This window comes from Chiloscyllium plagiosum, chromosome 7 (genome assembly GCF_004010195.1).
Source record: "Chiloscyllium plagiosum isolate BGI_BamShark_2017 chromosome 7, ASM401019v2, whole genome shotgun sequence".
NCBI classification, from domain to species: domain Eukaryota; kingdom Metazoa; phylum Chordata; class Chondrichthyes; order Orectolobiformes; family Hemiscylliidae; genus Chiloscyllium; species Chiloscyllium plagiosum.
The window spans coordinates 39081085-39102904 of NC_057716.1; the positions used below are offsets into that span (position 1 = coordinate 39081085).

Genomic DNA, 21820 nt, shown 5'->3' on the forward strand with positions numbered 1-21820 from the left:
GTAAGGGCGTTGGCTGGCCATCCGTGGCTGACTATTTAGCATTCTCTTGTAACCCATGTGGCTGGGCTTTGCTCATAAGAACCACACTCTTAAAAAATGTATCTTTCATTGTACAGCCGCCTGTGGAAAGGTCATTATGTGATAACTACGTTAAATAAATTTTAAGAATTGCAACGGCCAGATAGGGTCACAAATTACAAACCATTAAATAAGTCTGGTTCAACACTGATTCTGAGCAAGGTAAACCTTCCGAAAAAGAAACGGCACTGGCTCGATTCAGTGCCGGAATTCCACCCATAAAGATCAGTCAACTAGGCCCCGGTGAATAAACGCTGGTTTCCAGCATCTGCAGTCCTCACTTTTGCCCGGTGAATAAATTGCGATCCTGCATGTAATACACATAAAAATCTCCTCATATGGCGATCCATAAACAAACGGAGCTGTCGGATATTAATTCGTTCCCAACATCCCATGTCCGGATGACAAAAGTTGATTGAAACAGTTAAACACCGGGGGAAGCCTTTTCCCTACGTCCATGTGCGAGTGGCACCGCTTCACTTCCTTCGTCTGACGAGCTCCTGCTACGGTACCAGAGCCGGGTCCACACCGACTCTCTCCCTTCCCCCAACAACACAGCACCCATTCAACACCCCGCCATCTCCCAAACCGCGCGCACACACACACAACCAACCAACCGGCCCCAAACCCCAGCTCGCGCGGCCTCGCGCTACCGGACCCTGGCCATGGGGCTCGCGCTCAGCCGTTGAGCCGGTTCTTACCTTGGAACTCCATGGCCGCCGCTTGCAGCGTGCGAGCGACACATAGACCCGAGATCCAGCAGCTCCTTCTTCACCCCGCTGCCGCCTCTTCCAGTGAGCTCCTTCTTCGCCGCCGCCGCCTCCTCCTCCTCCTGCAAGTTCCTTCTTCACCTCCCCGCCGTCTCCTCCAGCAGCTTCTTCGCCGCCTCTTAGCAACTGCCTCCTGCACCAATTCTGTGCACTTTCAAAAATGGCGGAAAATCTCCAACTGTAAGAGCGGAGCTGCACGATGGGAAAAGCGTCACTCTCTTTAGTAGATTGTGTTTCCTTCCAAGGGGTGAGCGTGGAAAGTATTGGCTGCTCAGTGCAGCCGCAACGTTTCTCCAATCAGTGTGAGACTGAATGGAAATCAGCCAAGCTGCTTCCCAAATTATACAGAAACGCCCAAAGAGCAATGAGTCTTGTGAGATCAAATGGCGTAGAGAGAAATGACTTTATCGTCATAGTGTTAATAGGAATGTTTAGGGAGTTTGTCTGTGGCAAATCGACTGATCTGACATGCTTAAACATGTAAGACCAGCACTGCAGATTGGCTTGTAGAATTATAAAGTTTCTTGTTCTGTCCTAGTTCCACTTGTGTGTGCACATCAGCAGGGATCACTGATGTCAGTCATCCTGAAAGGACTTAATCATGGTTCTACACCTCCCACACACTCCCCCAAGTCAGAGTCTTTTGTTCTACCCGTTTACATCATTATAATTCGAACATTAATATTTTTCTGAATTAATATAAAACAAAAAACTGTGGATGCTGGAAATCTGAAAAAAATACATAAGAAACAGGGACCAGAATAGAAATTGCTGGAAAAGCCCACCAGGTCTGGCAGCATCTGTAGAGACAAATCAGAGTTAACGTTTGGGTTGAGTGACCCCTCCTCAGATCCATAATAGGAAAAGGAGTAAGCCATTCTGCCCCTCGAATCTGCTCACCATTCAATAGGATGATGCTTAATGCAACATTCCTCATGTCAACTTTCCTGCCCTTTCTCACTAACACTTGATTCCCCTACTGATCAATTATCTAACTCAGCCTTAAATAAACAAAAACATGAATTACTGGATAAACAGTTAACATTTTCAGAACAGTTATGAAGAAGGGACTGGAACTTAACTTTTTTTCTCTCCGCAGATGCTGCTAGAACTGCTGAGTTTCTCCAGCAATTTATGTTTTAGTTTGTTATGAGCTATCTCATTATTTATAGTAACTGACATGTCTGCCCCAAAACTCCATAGACTGGCCCAACGGAAAGTCTCCCCTTTTCTGGCCATTGCCCTTCCCTATTCCATAAGATGTAGTTCATTTCTTTTTCCATGGTTGTTCATATGAGGCAGAGTGCAGGAAATGCAGATGCTACATTTCCCAAAGCAGATGTTGAGGTTACTCCCCAAATTACAGAGAGGTATAGGAGGATTTCCTGACACCCTTTTCCCCTTTTTGTCCTCCAGGTGCAGATGCTTTGCCTCCTTCATTGACATCCTTTTGATGCCCTTCACTTTCAGGATATTGTGACAAGTACAGTCCATGTCCCTATGGTCATGTCAGCTTACACACCCAGCCTGTTCAAGATTCAGCCTTGCTGCAAGCAGAAATTGAATTATTGACATCCCACGAGGGGCTGAGAACAGCCAAACAGTCCAGAGAATTGGAGTGGGGAGGGGGTAGTGGGAGTGAGAGGAATTTTAATAGCTAAACGTTAAGAGAAAAAGAGATTTAGGTAGATTGGAATAGAGCACCTTGACTGATGGATCAAAGAATGCAGCATCATTTCAGCACAAAGAGACTTTATAGCACATTGACTGGTCTGCTGACATGCTTAAAGATGTAGAACTATCACTGCAGATCTGCAGGTTGACTTGCAGAATTATAGAATTCAACAACATCTCTTTGGGTAACTTGTGGTATCATGGTAAAGACCCTATCTACTCAGGCACCTGGTATACAGAAGTGATTTGAAGGCCATGCGCTATGTGCTTCCATACATTATCAGGAAGGATTGATTACACATAAGCAAACCTGGCTTCACAAAGGATATTGAGGCACAACATCCCTTCAGTTAAAAGAAGCATTAGGACAATGGGGGTGGTAAATGGACTAAACAATTTTGGATGACAACTTGCTCCAAAAAGCTCTATATGTAGTCCCAAACTTTTTCCGATGATGGGGTGGGATTTAAAGTAAGAAATCTTCACTGGGATAACCATCTTTAGTCATAATTCTCTGGATTATCAGATCATAATACCCAATGTCATTATCATCTTGACTGAAAATTGTCCCATACTTGGTGACAGCAATGTTGTCATGCAGCTTGACAAAGTGGTACACTATATGAGACATCAGCATTACAATAAGAAAGTCCTCACTGAAACCTGCCACCTGCTGCAGCAATAATTCCAACTTCAAATTGTGAAAATAATTACATTGCCAGCAATTACTAAGGTGACTGTGGTGATGAATACTTATGTACTTGTGTCCTTCCAGGCTGAAGCTGCAGATACTTTAAATATCTTGCAATTTGCTATGCACTGTTCCCATTATTGATGTAATTGGGTTCTCAATTCATCAAGCGTTAAGTAAATTTCAATCTAAAATACAAAAGCAAAATGCTATGGATTCTGGCAATATGACCTAAAAACAGAAAAGGCTGGGAAATAGGTCAGGGAGCATTTATGGAAAGAGAAAAACACAGGGAGGATAATGCAGGTAGCATTTAATTTGGCAGAAGGATGCTAGGTATGGACCACTGCCTTTTTGCTATTGGTCCAGTTAAGTCCAGGGCAAGAGGGTCATGATTAGATTCCCTACAGTGTGGGAACAGGCCCTTCGGTCCAACCAGTCCTCCGAAGAGTAACACACCCAGACTCATTCCCATTCCCCTCTGACTAATTGACTTAACATTATGGGGCAATTTAGCATGGCCAATTCACCTGATCTGCACATCTTTGACTGTGGGAGGAAACCCACACAGACACAGGGAGAATGTGCAAACTCCACACAGACCGTCACCTGAGGCTGGAATCGAACCTGGGACGCTAGAGCTGTGAGGCAACAGTGCTAACCACTGTGCCGCCCCAATGGCCTCCCTGCTCTGTTGCCAATTGAAACAGTTAATGATGTTCCTATGGGTATCATCTTGTTGCCATTGAGGAAAAATGTATGGGAAACCTCTCCAACTAGTGGGTAAGATCCCTGTCGCTTCCATCAAATACTGTCCACATGCTTAATCTTTCAGGTCAATCAGTCTTCAAAAGAATTCAAAAAATATAAAAGGTTTTAAGTAAATGAAAGGAAGAGGATAAAAAAGAACAAAAGTGATGTAATGAATAACACAAGAGATTAAATGACCAATGTGTTGGGAACACAGGGCCAAAGGGAGAAATAACGGACATGTATAGAATCAAAGGACGTGCCTTAAGCTTGAAAATTTAAAAAGGAGCCAAGAAGGGATAATTCAACAAATAAACAACCAGAAAGGAGAAGCCAGTGAGCCTAACAGAGGCTACAGGTAGGTCAAACAATTGAAAATGAGGAACCTTGGGATCGTAGGTACAGTAAAGGAATTATTTGATCTGGATAGCATTCACAAGAAGTGAATAGCAAGAAAAATAGAATAGCAAAAACAAAAATTAGAAACACAGCTGGGGAAAGTTGAGACAATAAGTATCATTTAATGAACCTGGAAATGTTAGAGTCACATACAGATGTATATCAGGTGTATATATAATTTAAAAGTACTTTGGGGAGGACACAAAGTTGAGTACAAAGATAAGTAGATATAATTTACAGTTCAAATTAATACTGAGAAGTTAAACCCAAGCGTGGCAAAAGTCTGGAATAGGAAGCAGGATTTTGCTGGAGAAATTGAGAGACAATTAGATTAGATTAGATTACGGGGAGAACGTGCAAACTCCACACAGTCAGTCGCCTGAGGTGGGAATTGAACCCGAGTCTCTGGCGCTGTGAGGCAGCAGTGCTAACCACTGTGCCACCGTGCCGCCCACAATTATCCCCTTCCATCACCAAACTAACCACCAATCTAACCCCCAATCCAGCTTGTCATGGTTTTAATAGCATTGAGCAAATTTATAACTGCTGATAAAACTCTTTTTAGTCTGTGTCCACATAAAATTAAGCTTCTAAGTGTAGCATTGGTGGGAAGCAAAGCTGTTTGGCACCAATATTGTAGCTCTAAGTACAACCTGGCTCAAAGTTAGGGCTCCACATCACATGAGAGGATAGTGTGCTCCGAATATCTGATAGAGGTCATCTCCTTCTGCTTCACTTCAGCGTTACTATGAGCCTTGGAAATTTAGTTGTCAGGGCAAAGCCTGAACATATAGAGTAGAATCTCGATTATCCAAACGAGATGGGCACAGAGTATTTTGTTTGGATAATTGGTCATTTGGCTAACCAATCTGATCATAAAAAAGCGGTAATTTACGACTGCCAGTTATCCGAACATTTCTCAGTTATCCAGCAATGCACGCCATAATGTCATTTAGTTGATAACTGATTGCTGAGTTGCCTAATGCTGTTTTTACGGGACCTTGAGATCTTGTTCGGATAATCTGAAATTTAAATAATTGATGTTCGGATAATCAAGGTTGGACTGGGTAAACAGCTTAGCCATACTTTACCAATGTCATTTCAGAATTTTTTTTGCAGCAATATATTCTTGACAAATTCATCACTAAATGGCTATGCAGAAAGAGTGATGGCATGTTTCAAGATTGCCTGCAAATTCTACAGTTCAAGTTAAAAATCTAATCAAGCTCCTACTCACATCTTGATACAGTCAAACCTTGTCATAGACCACATTGAAATAACTTGTGCTACATGATTTATATTACCTTAAACCTTTTATTCATTTTTACCAATGAGTGTTGACCATTCACTCTTAAGTTTTGTTTAGGGATATACAACTGAAGCTTACTAAATTGCCTTTTCTTTCAAAAATGTTGACTGACCTTATATGTATTTCCAGCATTTTCTGTTTTATCTGAATGTTTTCAGAATGTTAGCCTTCAAACATACTTTTCTGCTTTGATGTTATTGTTCACAATATTAGCATTTTGGATTTGAAAGCAGAGATCAAAATATGATTACGGTGAATCCCAGCGTTAAGGACTGTTATGATGACCTGATTTGATTGCAATGACAACAGGACATCTTTATGATGTAATCACTGTGTGCAACTGAGAAATACGGTTGATACCAACTACATTAATTTGTTATAACAACAACTATTTACCTCCAAATACAAAGTAAAACCCTGCAGATGCCAGAAATGTCAGGCAATATGTGCGGAAACAAAATCAGAGTTACCAAGCTAAATCTTATGTTTTTTTCAGCTGTGAATTTCATGGATCTCATGAGTTTACTTGTGTTTTTGTCCCAATCATGATGCTAGCTAAACTCTCCCACTTGCCAAATCTGGAAGAACCTGCAAGTGCTGGCATATACTGGAATGGACCAGCATCTGTAGCACTGGCCCCAAGTTTCAATGGCCATTGTGTGCTTGGAAAAGCACTATCAGTCCAGATTGTTGCCTTACATAGTTTGTGACATTTTCTGTGGACATGGAAGATAAGGAGAAACTGGTGCCCCACTTTGTGGACAGTCATCTGGAGATCCTGATGGACAAGGTAGTGCAGAGGAGGGATGTACTCTTCCCCCAAGAGCACCAGACTCTACCAGCCTGGTCCAAGGTTGCCAGCTTGATCAGTACTGTTTCCGTGGTCCAGAGGAATACTCAGAAATACCACAGAAAGGACAGTGACCTTCTACACTTCACAGGGGTTAGTGTCACAATGTTCTCTCTGCTGCATCACATTGACTCTGCTATTGCATCTGGCTCATGTTCTACCATGTTGACAACTGCAAGCAAAGTCTGATTAGCTTTCATACCCAATACACTCGATGACTTGCCTCGACAGCCTTCTGTGGCAATGAGCTCCATAGGTTCCCAGCCTCTGGCTGAAGAAATTTCTCATCATCTTTTTAAATGGTGGCCCTTTCACTCTGAGGCTGTGCCCTCAGGTCCTCGTTTCTCCTACTAGAGGAAACATCTTTTCATGTCCACACTATCCAGGCCTCTCAGTATTCTGAAATCCCCCACTCATCCTTCGAAACGCCATCGAGTACAGACCTGGATTCCTCAATCACTCCACATTTGACAAACTCTTCATCCCTGGAATCATTCTCGTAAACCTTCTACGAGGCTGTCACATCCTTCCTTAGATATGGGGCTTAAAACCACTCTCAATATTCCAAATATGGTCTGACCAGAATCTTTTGCAGCCTCAGCTTTGTATTCTAGCCCTCTTCGAAATGAATGCTAACATTGCAGTTTGCTTTGGAATAAAGTATTCAATTCTGGTCTCCCTACTGTAGGAAAGGTGTTGTTGAAAGGGTTCAGAAAATATTTACAAGGATGTTGCCAGAGTTGAAGGATTTGAGCTATAAGGAGAGGTTAAATAGGCTGGGGGCATTTTCCCTAAAGCACAGAGGCTGAGAGGTGACCTTATAGAAGTTTATCAAATCATGAAGGGAATGGATAAGGTGAATAGTCTTTTCCCCAGGGAAGCAGAGTCCAGAGTCCAGAGCTAAAGGGCATAGGTTTAAGGTGAGAGGAGAAAGATTTAAAAGGGATCTAAGAGCAACGTTGTCATGCAGAGGGTGGTGCGTGTATGGAATGAACTGCCAAAGGAAGTGGTGGAGACTGGTACAATTACAGCATTGAAGGGATATATGAATAAGAAGGGTTCAGAACGATATGGGCCAAATGCTGGCAAATGGGATAGATTAATTTAGGAAACCTGGTCGGCATGGATGAGTTGGACCGAAGGGTCTGCTTTGATGTAATTTGGACAAGTTGAGTAAGTGAGAAAATACATTGCAGAAGCAGAAAATGTGATAAGTGTAAGGTTATCCACTTTGCTAGCAAAATCAAGACATTATTGTCTGATTGAAGGTAGATTGGGAAGGGGAGTTGAGTTGCAAGGACACCTGGGTGTCTTTGTTCACCAGAATTCAAGGGAAGGAGCAGTGGGTACCTTCCTGCAGTGGTACAGGGCCTTGCTAAGATCACACCTGGTGTACTGTATTCAGTTTTGGTCTCATGTGAAGAATGTTCTGACTATGGAGGGAGTAAACAAAGATTTACCAGACTGATTCCAGAAATATAAAGAGCATCTGAATCAGTCGGGACTATATTCACTGAAGTTGAGATGAATGTTGGGGGATTATCATAGAAGCTTACAATAGTTTAATAAGAATAGAAAGGGTAATTGCAGGAAAGATGATGTTTCCAATGACTGAAGACTTCAAAAGGGTCAAAGTCTAAGGTTACAGAGTCTGCCACAGAAATCGGTTGAGGCTAAAACATTGGATGTTTTCAAGAAGGAGCAACATAGTAGTTCTTGCCCGAAACGTCGATTCTCCTGTTCCTTTGATGCTGCCTAACCTGCTGTGCTTTTCCAGCAACGCATTTTTAAGCTCTGATCTCCAGCATCTGCAGTCCTCACTTTCTCCTAGTTCTAAGGGATCAAAAGGTCAGGAAAAAGGGAGGTTCAGGGTACTGAGTTAGATGATCAGCAATGATTATATTGAATGGCGAAGCAGGACGGAAGAGCTGAAAGGCTTACTTCTGCTGCTATTTTCTATGAATATAAAGATGCTTGCTTCAATAGTTGCAGTTGTCTAAAATCTAATAGAAAATGAACAATTTATTGGCAAATGCAAGATCCATGTAAAAATGTCCAAAAAGTTGAACAATAGATTCACAGATTCCACAAAAATAGCAAGCAGTTATTGCAGAAAATGTAATAAGAAACCAAGTAGCTGCTTTATTGGTTTTACAGACATCATTTTGTAACTCTGTAATACAGTTTCATCACAATGTTGCAAGCTATACTAATTAATGAAATGAAATTCAAGTGTTTTTTGAACAGATCCATCTTTTCATTTCCATTTCAAGTGATATAGGCACTTGTATATTTGAAGATCCCCAGAAGCAGATTAAAAATGTAGATAGGAAATATATTGTGAATTTTCTTTTTTAAAAGTCCGAAAATAAATAAGATCTGTTTTGTAAACAGAATTTCATTTCAAATGCCGATTCCAATGGCAGAAGCAATCTGAATAGATATTCCTGCATTAGAACGTCTCCACAGCATTTAGGTTTTTAACCATTTCTACTTTAAAACTTATTTTATACAAATTCAAGATGATTTTCTTTCTTTGACATCAAGTGCTTTGCAATAATTCTCTATTAGAATTTATGTTGTCATAAAGTATTACATACCATATAAATACTGTCTTACAACTATACAATATTTAAGTTACAGTGATCCACAATTTTCAAAGGCAAACAACGATGTGCACAAAATAGCTTAGATTACTTTTAATGTATAACAATATTCTAATATCTCATAGTTAGGACACTGAGTTTACAATATAGTGTGTCCTTTTAGTCCATTCAATTTTCATAAGTTGTAAATGTGCAGCATCCAAACAACCATTAATGCAAATATTGTTGCTGACAACATATGTTAGCATTGAAAATATTACCAATAATGAATTTTAAAAAAGGTTCCAAATGTCTAATCTCACCATAGCTTTGCTAGTTTCCATAAAGTTATCAGTTCTTTTCATTCAGGACCATATTGCTTTATTCATTTTTTTGGCTGGTAATTCCTTAGTTGTTCCATAAAACCAGGATTAGGATTGATAGCTTGCCTTGCATTCTTCACAGTTGAGAAAGCATCCTTAAAGCTAAGTCCATATGCCCACATGAGATAACCTATTACTATAGATGCAGAACGTGACACTCCAGCATTGCAGTGAACCAGCACAACCCCATTCTTGAAAAGGAAAAGTGAAAAACAAGACAAATTATTTTTTCACATAAAAATGTTTGAAAATGATTAATATTCAATATAATATTGAAAACTTTTTACATCAAATTAAAAAAGTAACTTAGGTTCTTAAATAATGTTCTCAATTTTCAGAATCTTCAAAATACATTCTCAACTATACATAGGATTTTAAATACTGAGAGAAGTTTTCAGTCTGCATGCAAATTTCACTGAAGAAGTGATTAAACGTCTTTATTTCAGAGCATTCTAAATTATATAAAAGCTATGATATTCCGTTCTAAGTATTATTTTATTAAATATTGATGCTGTCCATCAACTTTTTGATTTAATCCAAGAATAATGCCATTTGATAACTTGATGTCACCTCACTGAAAATGGAGTGCCTATTTGCTTTGAATTTTGAATAAGTTTTTGGATTTACTTTTTGATGTTTTACCTGAGTAATCCAAAACACTCCTACTGGATCCCTGGACTAGATAAATAGCTATCAATTTGTGTTTTCCATTTTATTTTTAAGCTTGTGTCCACAAATACTACTTGTAATAAAAACAGTTTGTACCATGAATACCAAATTGTACCAAAATTAATTAAAAATTAAAATGCAAAATAAACAAAAATTAATCTAAATTTGGCATTCCAAATGAGCAATGAAGTTGCATGAATTCTAAAACAACAAACTTTAATGCTTCACTTCAGTCCCTTGGATTTCTTTCCAACTCAGAACAATGAATGACACTGGGGATAGGTAGTGAAGTGGTGTTTTCTCCTCTGCTTTCTTCCTGTTTTGATTTGGAGATGCTGGTGTTGGACTGGGGTGTACAAAGTTAAAAATCACACAACACCAGGTCATAGTCCAACAGGTTTAATTGGAAGCACGAGCTTTCAGAGCACTGCTCCTTCATCAGGCGGTTGTGGAATACAATCAATTATCTTAACAACTGTGTACTCCACAACCACCTGAAGGAGCAGCGCTCCAAAAGCTAGTGCTTCCAATTAAACCTGTTGGACTACAACCTGGTGTTGTGTGATTTTTAACTTCTTCCTGTTTAGCATGTTTAGATTAGAATGGCCAGACTTAACCAGATTAATTGTGGGTGACCTTCCCTTACCTATCCTTGCCTTCTTCCTACCAATCAGTACTCTTTAGCACTGATCTCCCCTACCAGTTTTCCTCCAATATCAATGTTTTCTGCTTCTCACTATCCTACAGACTGCTTCCTCCTACCAGCAATTCTTGTGGCATCTCCCCTGCTTATTACATGCTTCTCACTGGTTGAACCTACTTTTCTGCCACCAAAGCCGAGAAATAGCACTTCCAACACATCTGTGACTAAGTTTGAAACCTTTTCCAACACCTCTACCTTCATGTCTTGCCCATTCTTCACTCCTCAACTACTTAGAGTCATAGAGTCAAACAGACCTTTCGGTCCAACTCGTCCATGTCGACCAGATATCCTAACCTAATCTAGTCCCATTTGCCAGTACTCAGCCCATACCCCTCTCAACCCTTCCGATTCATATACCCATCCAGATGCCTTTTAAATGTTGCAATTGTACCAGTCTCCACCACTTCCTCTGGCAGCTCATTCCATACATGCACCACCCTCTGTGTGAGAACATTGCCCCTAGGATCTCTTTTATATCTTTCCCCTCTCACCCTAAACCTATGCCCTCTAGTTCTGGACTCCCAACCTCAGGGAAAAGACTTTGTCTATTTATCCTATCCATGCCCCTCATGATTTTATAAACCTCCATGAGGTCACCCCTTAGCCTTCAATGCTCCAGGGAAAACAGCCCTAGCCTAATAAGCCTCTCCCTATAACTCAAATCCTCCAACCCTGGCAACATCTTTGTAAATTTTTTCTGAACCCTTTCAAGTTTCACAACATCCTCTATAGAAGGGAGACCAGAATTGAATGCAATATCCCAGAAGTGGCCGAACCAATGTCCTGTACAGCTGCAACATGACCTCCCAACCCCTGTACTCAATGATCTGACCAATAAAGGAAAGCATACCAAATGCCTTCATCACTATTCTATCTACCTGCAACTCTACTTTCATGGAGCTATGAACCTGTACTCCAAGGTCTCTTTGTTCAGCAACACTCCCTAGGACCTTACCATTAAGTGTATAAGTCCTGCTAAGATTTGCCATCCCAAAATGCAGCACCTAGCATTTATCTAAATTAAACTCCATATGCCATTCCTCAGCCCATTGGCCCATCTGATCAAGATCCCATTGTAATCTGAGGTAAACTTCTTCACTGTCCACTACACCTCCAATTTTGGTGTCATCTGCAAACTTTCTAACTATATCACCTATGTTCACATCCAAATTATTTATATAAATTTCAAAAAGTAGTGGACCCTACATGTTTTCGCTTTCTACATTGTCCTCTCTACCTCCTCTCACTCATGATCCAACTCAGTCTAAATTATTTTCAAGGCTGCAATCTAATTAGTGCCGTCTAGTCAAGGGCTCAGCACCAGTAACAGATTGGTTATTCTGGCATTATGTTTCCCATCCTTTTCAGTTAAAATTTCAAGTCAGGCTTATAGAAAGTTCAAGCATGTCATTATCATGAATGGAATATTTAGGAATGAGAAGTAATGAAAAGTTACAAGATGTATTTGGGGGAGGGCAGGATCTGTAAGGAAACAAAATAAAGGCAAAATATTTGAGCACAAAAGGGAAGTGTTCAAGGGACAAGAGAGAAGGAGGAAATGAAAGGTAAAAGAGAACTTCAGAGATCAGATGACATCACTGGAAGCAACAGAGTGTTAGGTATGGTAAAGGCAAAATGGTCAGTGAAGATATCAGTAAGGAGGGGGAAACTGGACTGGAGCAGAATCGGTGGAGCTGGCAGCTTACAAGTCATGAAAGGAAGGAAAGAGAATTGATTAGTAATAGGAAAGAATATGGCTGAGGAAACAGGTATATAACCAAGCAGTTACAGTTCTTCATGTGGTTTTCCAGTATCGTTCAATGACCTAACACGGTCCATAGCTCAAGACCTAACATACCTCTGTCTGGATTCTCTCCCAAATCAAAAACCCAAAAGCCAAGCTGTAAATTTTGCCAACAGTTTCTGTACCTACCTCCCATCTTCATTAGAACATAAGAACTAGGAGAAGGAGGAGGCAATTCAACCCCTCGAGCTTCTTCTGCGATTTGTTACGATTATGCTTGATCTCATCTTGGCCTTAACTCTTCTTCCTGCCCACGCTCCATAACATTTCACCGGGTCAATTCTCGACCTGCCACAAATTAATGCAAGGCAAAACTCTAGCTTTTCTCAATTCCTAATCCACTCCACCTACTATCTACTGACCTGTATTCTGGCAACATTGTCTTGGTGAATGGGGCCTACATCTATTCTCGCCTCACGTCCCTATCAAATCAATGCACTAGACCTGTTAATTAAAAATATCATCAATGGCCATCTACCTATTACTTTTCTGTCATATTACCCAACATCTCATATCCAAAACAAAAAGAGCCAGTGGTTAGCACTGCTGCCTCACAGCGCCAGAGACCCGGGTTCAATTCCCACCTCAAGCAACTGTCTGTGTGGAGTTTGCACATTCTCCCATGTCTGCGTGGGTTTCTCCGGGTGCTCCGGTTTCCTCCCACAGTCCAAAAAAATGTGCAGGTTAGGTGAATTGGCCATGCTAAATTGCCCGTAGTGTTAGGTGAAGGAGTAAATGTCGTGGAATGGGTCTGGGTGGGTTGCTCTTCAGAAGGTCGGTGTGGACTTGTTGGGCCGAAGGGCCTGTTTCCACACTGTAAGTAATCTAATCTAATCTAATCTAATCTAGTAGAGTGGAAAAACAGCAAGAAAAACCAGAGGAATGCAGAATCAAAAGAGACAAGGAAGCAGTGTGGTGTGTAAATACTTATAGAATTGCACTATCATGATATTGACAGATAAATGAGTCAGAACCAAATGCCATAAGAGATTGATTAGTTTAAATGAATAACAAAGTACAACATTCAAACCAGCCTTGACCAGTTTGATGCTGTACAGTTTATATTTGTTGAGAATCGATATTGCATCCCAATAAATTAAATACAACTATCCTATTATGGAAACATTCTCTGTATCATTTGCTATTGCTTGTCTTTTCAACCACGATTGTCACTTTGGAGTGGCCATCATATTTAGTTCCTCATGCAGGTTTATAAATGAATCCAGCAACTTTAAGTCTGCATGACAGTTTCATACTGCCAGTCATGACATCAAAAGGTGATAAAGACACTGCAAAAAAAGAGTAATAGCCCTTTCAAATGGCATCCAGCCATAAATAATAAAACACAGTTGGTCAACAGTGCATGTGTGGAGTCAATTTCTCCCTATTTGCATTCCTTTGTCAAAAGGAAAACTAAGTCTTGTTCAGTGGAAAAAGGAATAAATTATTCATAGCAGGCACATCAACAATTTAAAATACTTGTATATTTTATTAATAGGTCACTTTCTTATCTCAAATGTTCTAATTACAAGGAATTAATATTGTCTCCTTACCACCTATATTCCTCACCTGTTCCTTTGCTTGGTCAATAAATTCAAAGCATTCTGGGAAGAATGAGATTATACAAGTCTCAGGGATATCCAGTATGGTAATACTTTTGTAAATGAACTCACATGGAAATGCATTTTCAACACCATATCCCACATTCAAGATATGAGAAATCTTTGGAGAGAAGAAAAGTTAGAATTAATTGATATAAAGTTCAATGATCGACCTTAAATTCCATCTGTATCATTCTCATCTGACAGAAAAGCAAATTGTCTGGCTTAAGTAAAGTATCCATAATATATTGGCAAATGCACAAGTCACACCAATTCACTCAGCCTGTAGCCTTTTCTTCCACAATGAAAGAAAACTGTCTCTGAACTACTTACATACAATTTGCTCAGGTACTTGTAGCATAGGAAATCATGACAGACAACCTGTCCATGGATACTACCATTATTTTTAAGTTGCTATTGATGTGGAGTAGGAAGACTGGTAACACAGAGGTAGAATTCTTGTCCCTGAGCCAGAGTTCTGGATTTTAGTCCCACACCAGGACTTGACAGCAAAGGACAGTTCATTCATAACACAATAAATCAATCTGGTATCAATTTGCAAGTCCTTCCAACACATGCCAGTGGCAGACAGTAACATGGTTAGAGATTCCTGCTCAGTCATATGATGCAAAGAGATTGGAGCTTCTACCATCACTACCCAGAATTCCAGAATGCAAAACATCAGAGAAGGGGAAAGTAAAATGGACACTGCACTGGAGGTGGTCACACCTCTCAGACTACAGAAGTGAAAATTGATCTATGATTAGAGACAGGAGGGTGTGACTGCAGGTGAGATAGAAATGAGAACTTGAGAGTTACAATTGTGGAGCTTTGGACCTTGCAACTGTCCAACAGTAATGAGGTCTGTACAACCTGTGCAGATGAGTGGGGACTGCAAGAAGAATGAGTGAATTGACCACAGCACTGTGGCACGGGGAGCTATTTAGATGGCAGACGAAACAGGAGAGTATAAATATGGGAATACAACCTGTTCTCTGCAGCTATGACTGGGAGTTTTGACAGCTGTGTTACCTGCCCATTGCTAGGGTTATGGACATCTCCATGAGGCGGGTAAAGAACTTGGGTTGGGAGGGGAGATATCCAGTTATTATCATCCATGTTGGTTATGGTGCAAAGATAACAATCTCTCTCAGTGTTGAAAAAATAAAAGAACTGATCATTGACTTCAGGAAGAAAGGAGGACACATGCCTACCTGTATCAACGCAGCTGAGGTGGAGAGGGTCAGAAGTGTCAAATTCCTAACAGTGACGTCCAATCATTCGTCCTGGATCTCCCACACAGATGCGACAGTTAAGAAGGCTCAACAATGCCTCTTTTTCCTAAGGCATGTTCATAATGATCCTCACCAAGTTTTACCATTCTATCTGGGTGCAAAATGGCATGGTACGGCAACTGCTCTGCCCAGGACCATAAGAAACTACAGAAAGTTGTATACACAGCCCAGATCATCATGGAAGCCAAACTCCCATCCATGAACTCCATTTACACTTCTCGTTGCTGCGGAAAGGCTGCCAACAATATCAAAGACCCACGTCACCCCAGTAATATTCTCTTCCAACCTCTCCTATCAGGCAGAAGATACAGAAGCTTGAGCACACGCACCAATAGGTTAAAAGTCAGCTTCTTCCCTGCTTTTCACAAACTTTTCATTGTACTTAGGTACATGTGACTACAATAAATCAAATCAAATGGGTGTGGGCAGAATGAGTTTCAAGTCATGGTGTACTGGCACCAATATGATTTGATTTGATTTGTTTATTGTCACAAATATTGTTACAAAATCCAGTGAAATCTATTGAATAGTGTCGTCACTTCTGGCCCCAACTTAGAACACAAAAGTAAACCAAAACATAGGAGAAAAAGGCAGACACATGAAGAAATAAAGAAAAACTTGTGTTCAACTTTACAGTCCTTCTTATTAATTGCTTCATCATGGGCCTGGTGTTCAGACACAAGTCCCTTTTACCGCTCTCCCACTGGAACTAAAGTTGCCACTCTTCGCCGCCATCTAGCCTTCAACGACATCCACACTACTATGAGGCCTCGATGGACCTTGCAAATGCACTGTCTCTGATGCTGCCAGGTATCGCACCGGCCCACACCCAACTCCACCACCGCCGTGAATCCGCTTCGGGCCCATCTCGCTGATGATGATGCCACCAGGTCTGGTACTGGGCCCAAACTCAACTCCACCATTACCTCCATGAACCTGCACTGGATGCAGACACTGCCGGGAATCCAAACCCACCTCCACTGCAGTTGCCATGAGTCAGTGCTGAACCACCTCAATGATGTAGAAGCTGCCGGGAACCCAAACATGCCTCTGATGCCACCATCTTGAGCCCACCATGATCAAGCTCTTCAACAAGGGTTAAAAAAAAAAGGAAAAAAAAGAAAAATGGACAGAGCAGATAAGCCCCGGGTTCTGAAACCCTACTCCATCCCCATTTTATTGGAGTATTGGGGTAGAAGGGAGTTTGATGACAAAATTATTCATGTAATTGATGTATACTCAAACGTCTGAGTCTTAAATTAAAAGGTGAGAGCTGCAGTAAATAAGAACCGAAGGTGGGAGCTGTTGAGCAACTTGAAGAAGATGAGATGTGAAAGGCAGAAATGACAGCTGTTTCCTGGGTAACATTATTAACATGTGGAAGGCCAGCTAAGTTATCTGGAGCAGACTTTTTTCCAGGAGCCAAGGCTGGAGGTAGGCTGAGAGGTGTGAATACTAAGAGAAATAAGGAGATGAAAAGCCATCAACCTAAAACACTCACATCAAGTTTTATTTCCACAGATGATGCCTCACCTGTTGAGTTTTTCCAGAATTTTCTGTGTTATTTCAAGGAAATAAGGAAGTACTCATATCTGTAATGAGCAGCAGTTAGAAGTGAGAAACTGGAACATTCTTCAACTCCTCGGCTAAAGAATGCCAGGATCCATTGCTGAACCAGCACTTCAGCAAAGATTACCTCACTCATTATTAATCAATTATTGCAAGGAAACATAGTCATCGATGTGACAATACTACACTAGGCAACACCTTTAATTGTTGAGTCTTCAGAGGAGCTAAGGTTATTAATCTAACACAATAATTCCACATTTTGATTGGGGTATAATTTTTTTAAAATTTGCCCTGACTCTCCTGAAGCTACTCAGCAACTGCAGCTGAAATAATTGACAACCTTACTTGTTCCCAGGCATCACAGGTGCTAAATTGTATTGGCTGCTCAAAGCCAACTTGAGTAATGATTTCACAACCAGTTTTACATATGGAGCAGTCCCTGCTTTCTGACAGAAATGCACTTTAGTACCATTCAGTAAGCATATGCATAAGTCTTGTTCTGTAGCACTACTTCACTGACCAAGAGTTTCTTTTACTGAAACAGTACCTAAACCCTGAAGCATTTTCATGTTACCTTATAATCTTTTAATTTTTCATAGTCATGGGCCACATCTTGGGATGCTGGAAGAAAATTAAATAAAAAAGAAGAGTCAATAATGTTCTTAATTTTGGAGAATTGGAGAGTAGAATAAGATGTCAATAGCCGTATGGAAACAAACTAGGATAAAGTTATTCAGTGTACCTTATGCAGCTTTCTTTTATAAATGGAAATCAACTGATCTAAACAGTAACATGATGCCAAAAGGGTTGGAAGGGAGAACAATTTTCTACTTGGTAATTTTATGCAGTGGATGTACTTAACACCAACAGGCTTAAGTGGTGGATAGACTTTCCATGTTATTGTACTCAAGCTGAAAGTAGATCCAGCTGAAAAAGAAGAATCAGTAATGAGGGAGACAAATACTAATCACCACTTCCAAGTGTAAACCGAGCTAAATTTAAAACAATTAGTTCACATTATGAAAGTCACCAAGGATTTTTTAAAACTGAAATCTTATAAATAAATGTACATTTAATTAAATACAGAAAACTCATGCCAGGTACTGACACCAACAGAATAACTGAGTCAACAGGATCTTTTAAAAATTGTTCTGTAAATTAACTCTCATGATGTAATACCACAACAGCAGGAAAGTCTGGTACACTGAAAATAAATCAGATAAATTTGGACCACAATAATCCCTGATGGTATTTTACATTTATTTGTGAATGAAACTGCACAAATTAGTAAATCATTTCTAAGTATATGACCCTATAGGAAGAACGAGGTTATGATTATATTGCCTTCTAAGTTTTAGACTATGGGTAAATATTGAAAGAAGGTTAAGTACTATCCTTGCAGAAAGGACGATAAAATTTAATAAAAAACAAAACTGGGGGAAAAGCAATTCTGATGATTAGGCAAAATTTAGGATGTATAGAATGAGGAAAGAAACTGTAGAGGATGGACACTCTTGACATGTGGAGCTTATTCAAGGAACAGTTACTGCTGGTCCTTGATAAGTATATACCTAACAGGCAGGGAGGTAGTTGTCAAGAGAGGGAGCCATGGTTTACTGAAGAAGTTGAAGCTCTTGTCCAGAGAAAGAAGGCGGCTTATGTGGGGCTAAGGCGTGAAGGTTCAGTTAGGGGGGTTGAGATTTATAAGTTAACCAGAAAAGATGTAAAGAGAGGGCTAAGAAGAGTCAGGAGAGGACATGAGAAGTCATTGGCAGATATGATCAAGGAAAACCCTTCTATAGGTATATCAGGAATAAAAGAATGACTAGAGTAATATTAGGGCCAATCAAAGATAGTAGTGGAAAGTTGTGTGTGGAATCTGGGGACATGGGGGAAGCACTTAATGAATACTTTTTGACAGTATTCATATTGGAAAAGGGCAATGTTAATGAGAATATGGAGATACAGGCTACTACATCAGGTGGGATTGAGGTTGACAAAGAGGAGGTTTTAGCAATTTTGGAAGATCTGAAAATAGATAAGACCCCTGGGCCGAATGGGATTTATCCTCAGATTCTCTGGGCAGTCAGGGAGGAGACTGCAGAGCCTTTGTCTTTGATCCTTGTCATCATTGTCGACAGGAATAATGTCAGAAGACTGGAGGATAGCAAATGTTGTTCCTTATTTTAAGATGGGGAGTCAGGACAACCCTGGCAATTATAGACCAGTGAGTCTTACTTCAGTTGTGGGTAAGGTGTTGGAAAAGGTTAGTAGAGATAGGATTTATAATCATTTGGAAAGGAATAATTTGATTAGGAATAGTCAACACCATTTTGTGAAGGGTAGCTCGTGCCTCACCAACCTTATTGACAAAACAGGTGATGAAGGTAAAGCAGTTGATGTGGTGTATCTGGACTTCAGTAAGGCATTTGATGAGGTTCCAACAGTAGGCTATTACACACAAAATACGGAGTTTCAGGATTGAAGTTGATTTAGCGGTTAGGATCAGAAATTGGCTAGCTGAAAGAAGACAGAGGGTGGTGGTTGATGGGAAATGTTCATCCTGGAGCTCAGTTACCGGTGGTGTGTCATAAGGATCTGTTTAGGAGCCACTGCTGTTTGTCATTTTATAAATGATCTGAATGCGGGCGTAGAAGGATGGGTTAGTAAATTTGCAGATGACACTAAGGGATGCAGAGTTTTGGATAGTGCCAAAGGATGTTGTGGGTTACAGAGGGATGTAGATAAGATGCAGAGTTGGGCTGAGAAGTGGCAAACGGAGTTTAATGCAGAAAAGTGTGAGGTAGTTCATTTCAGAAGTAACAGGAATGCAGAGTACTGGGCTAATGGTAAAATTCTTGGCAGTGTAGATGAACAGAGTGTCCAGGTGCATAAATCCCTGAAAGTTGCCACCCAGGTTGAAAGGGTTGTTCAGAAGGCATATGGTGTTTTGGCGATTTTTGGTAGGGGGATTGAGTTTCTAAGCCACAAGGTCATGCTTCAGCTGTATAAGGCACTGGTAAGGCCACACCTGGAGTATTGCGTACAGTTCTAGTCACCGCTTTATAGGAAGGCTGTGGAAGCCTTGGAAAGGGTTCAGAGGAAATTTAGTAGGATGTTGCCTGGTATGGAAGGAAGGTCTTACGAGGAAAGGCTAAGGGAACTGAGGCTGTTTTCGTTGAAGAGAAAAAGGTTGAGAAGTGACTTATTGAGACCTATAAGATAATCAGAGGGTTAGATAGGGTAGACAGTGAGAGCCTTTTTCCTCGTATGGTGAAGGCTAACACGAGGGGACCAAGTTTTAAATGGAGGGGTGATAGATTTAGGACAGATATCAGGGGTAGTTTCTTTACTCAGACAGTAGTGGGGCATGGCACGGCCTGCCTGCAACAGTGATAGACTTGCCAATGTTAAGGGCATTCAAATGGGCTTTGGACATACATATGGATAATAATGGAATGCTGTAGGTTAGACGGGCATTAGAGTAATTTCACAGGTCAACGCAACATCGAGAGCCGAAGGGCCTGTACTGCGCCATAACGTTTTATGTTCTATAACACTTTACTTATAGTACTTATGCAAACTACAAAAACACAGGTAACCTGTACAATTTTAAAAATCTTAACTTAGGAGGTCTACCTACCATAGACTGTACCTGTACAGCAGAGTATAATGACCCTAATGTCTACGAGCATCTATCCTATTAAGTGGTTAGTGCCCAGAAATTTGAGTTTCTGATCTTACAGTATCCTTTTTCTTTGATAACTCGACATTACTGCAATTATATTCTAAATGAAGTTTTAAAAAAAAATTAAATATATTACTTTTCCCCTTCAGTAATCAAAACTAATGTAACAACTCTACGAAAATGATGCAACAGTCATACCACAATGAACAGAAGCTTTAGAGAATATTAGTTCATGTTAGCTCACCGAGCATTAGCCAGGGTTTGACAGCACCAATATTCAGATCAAGGCTGGTGTCCTCGACATAACCGCAAGCTCCATCCGTTTGTTGAGCATCTTCAACAATTTGCATTCGAGCGTCTCTCAACGTTTCAATAAGTCTTTTCCCAGTTATGGTTGTTACTCTGGTGCTCTGTTTCTTGAGCGAAGCCTTTGAGAAAGCCTGGATTTCATTGGCAAGTGAATGCATCACATTTGAATGGGAGAAGCAAGTCAAACAACGGATAAGAAAGGCAGTGAAATGCACTGAAATGTCAATTATGAATTGAGAATACACCGTTCTGTAATCACTGAATTGAACGATTGTAAAATCAATTACTTGGATCTAAGTATATTAAATTCAAGGCTACTTTCACACGGCGTTTCCTATTCATTTGTCTACTTTTTCACGGAACATAAATGAAATGCAATTACCACCAATAAAATCGCTTGCGTTAAGAGTCACATAAAGAAAGTAAAACCCCACAACTCCAAGCCTACTGCCACCTATATCAGGAAGACTACAATTGCTTCGTTTTGGCAAGTACTGCACAGTTTATACTGTAATTGTATTGGCGACTTGTTTGAGAAGGTGCAATATAATAACAGAGATGCAGACAATGATTTGTGGGATTTGGGACATTCCTTTTACAAACAGAAAATCTAACACATATTTCAGAAGACATGATTCGGGGATGCCGGTGTTGGACTGGGGTGTATAAAGTTAAAAATCACACGGTCATAGT

General features: G+C 40.4%; 2 protein-coding genes across 2 annotated transcripts in view; both read right to left on the reverse strand.

The window, feature by feature from the left end:
• The window catches only part of nup35 (nucleoporin 35), a 29812-nt gene extending 28631 nt beyond the window's left edge, over positions 1–1181 (reverse strand). Inside the window, exon 1 of the mRNA XM_043693451.1 lies at positions 780–1181. Within this exon, the coding sequence (XP_043549386.1) occupies positions 780–792 (13 nt within the window). The 5' untranslated portion in view covers positions 793–1181. The remainder of the gene's footprint in view (positions 1–779) is intronic.
• A 7462-nt stretch (positions 1182–8643) lies between these two features.
• Positions 8644–21540, reverse strand: dusp19a (dual specificity phosphatase 19a). The gene is made up of 4 exons (XM_043693452.1): positions 21063–21540; positions 17705–17751; positions 14235–14387; positions 8644–9680 (listed from the first exon to the last, which is right to left on the reverse strand). Exons 1-4 carry the CDS (start codon positions 21283–21285, stop codon positions 9492–9494), a joined length of 612 nt encoding a protein of 203 aa, XP_043549387.1. The 5' UTR covers positions 21286–21540; the 3' UTR covers positions 8644–9491.
• Between the last annotated feature and the right edge of the window lie 280 nt (positions 21541–21820).

What these genes read in the sequence shown, in the direction of transcription:
- dusp19a (XM_043693452.1), bottom strand. Translation starts at nt 21,285, where the DNA reads ATGCATTCACTTGCCAATGAAATCCAGGCTTTCTCAAAGGCTTCGCTC. An exon ending in CAAACCCTGGCTAATGCTCG is followed by an intron (nt 17,752 to 21,062) that starts GTGAGCTAACAT and finishes ATTTTCTTCCAG; the next exon opens with CATCCCAAGATGTGGCCCAT. An exon ending in TTGACCAAGCAAAGGAACAG is followed by an intron (nt 9,681 to 14,234) that starts GTGAGGAATATA and finishes TTCCTTTTCAAG; the next exon opens with AATGGGGTTGTGCTGGTTCA.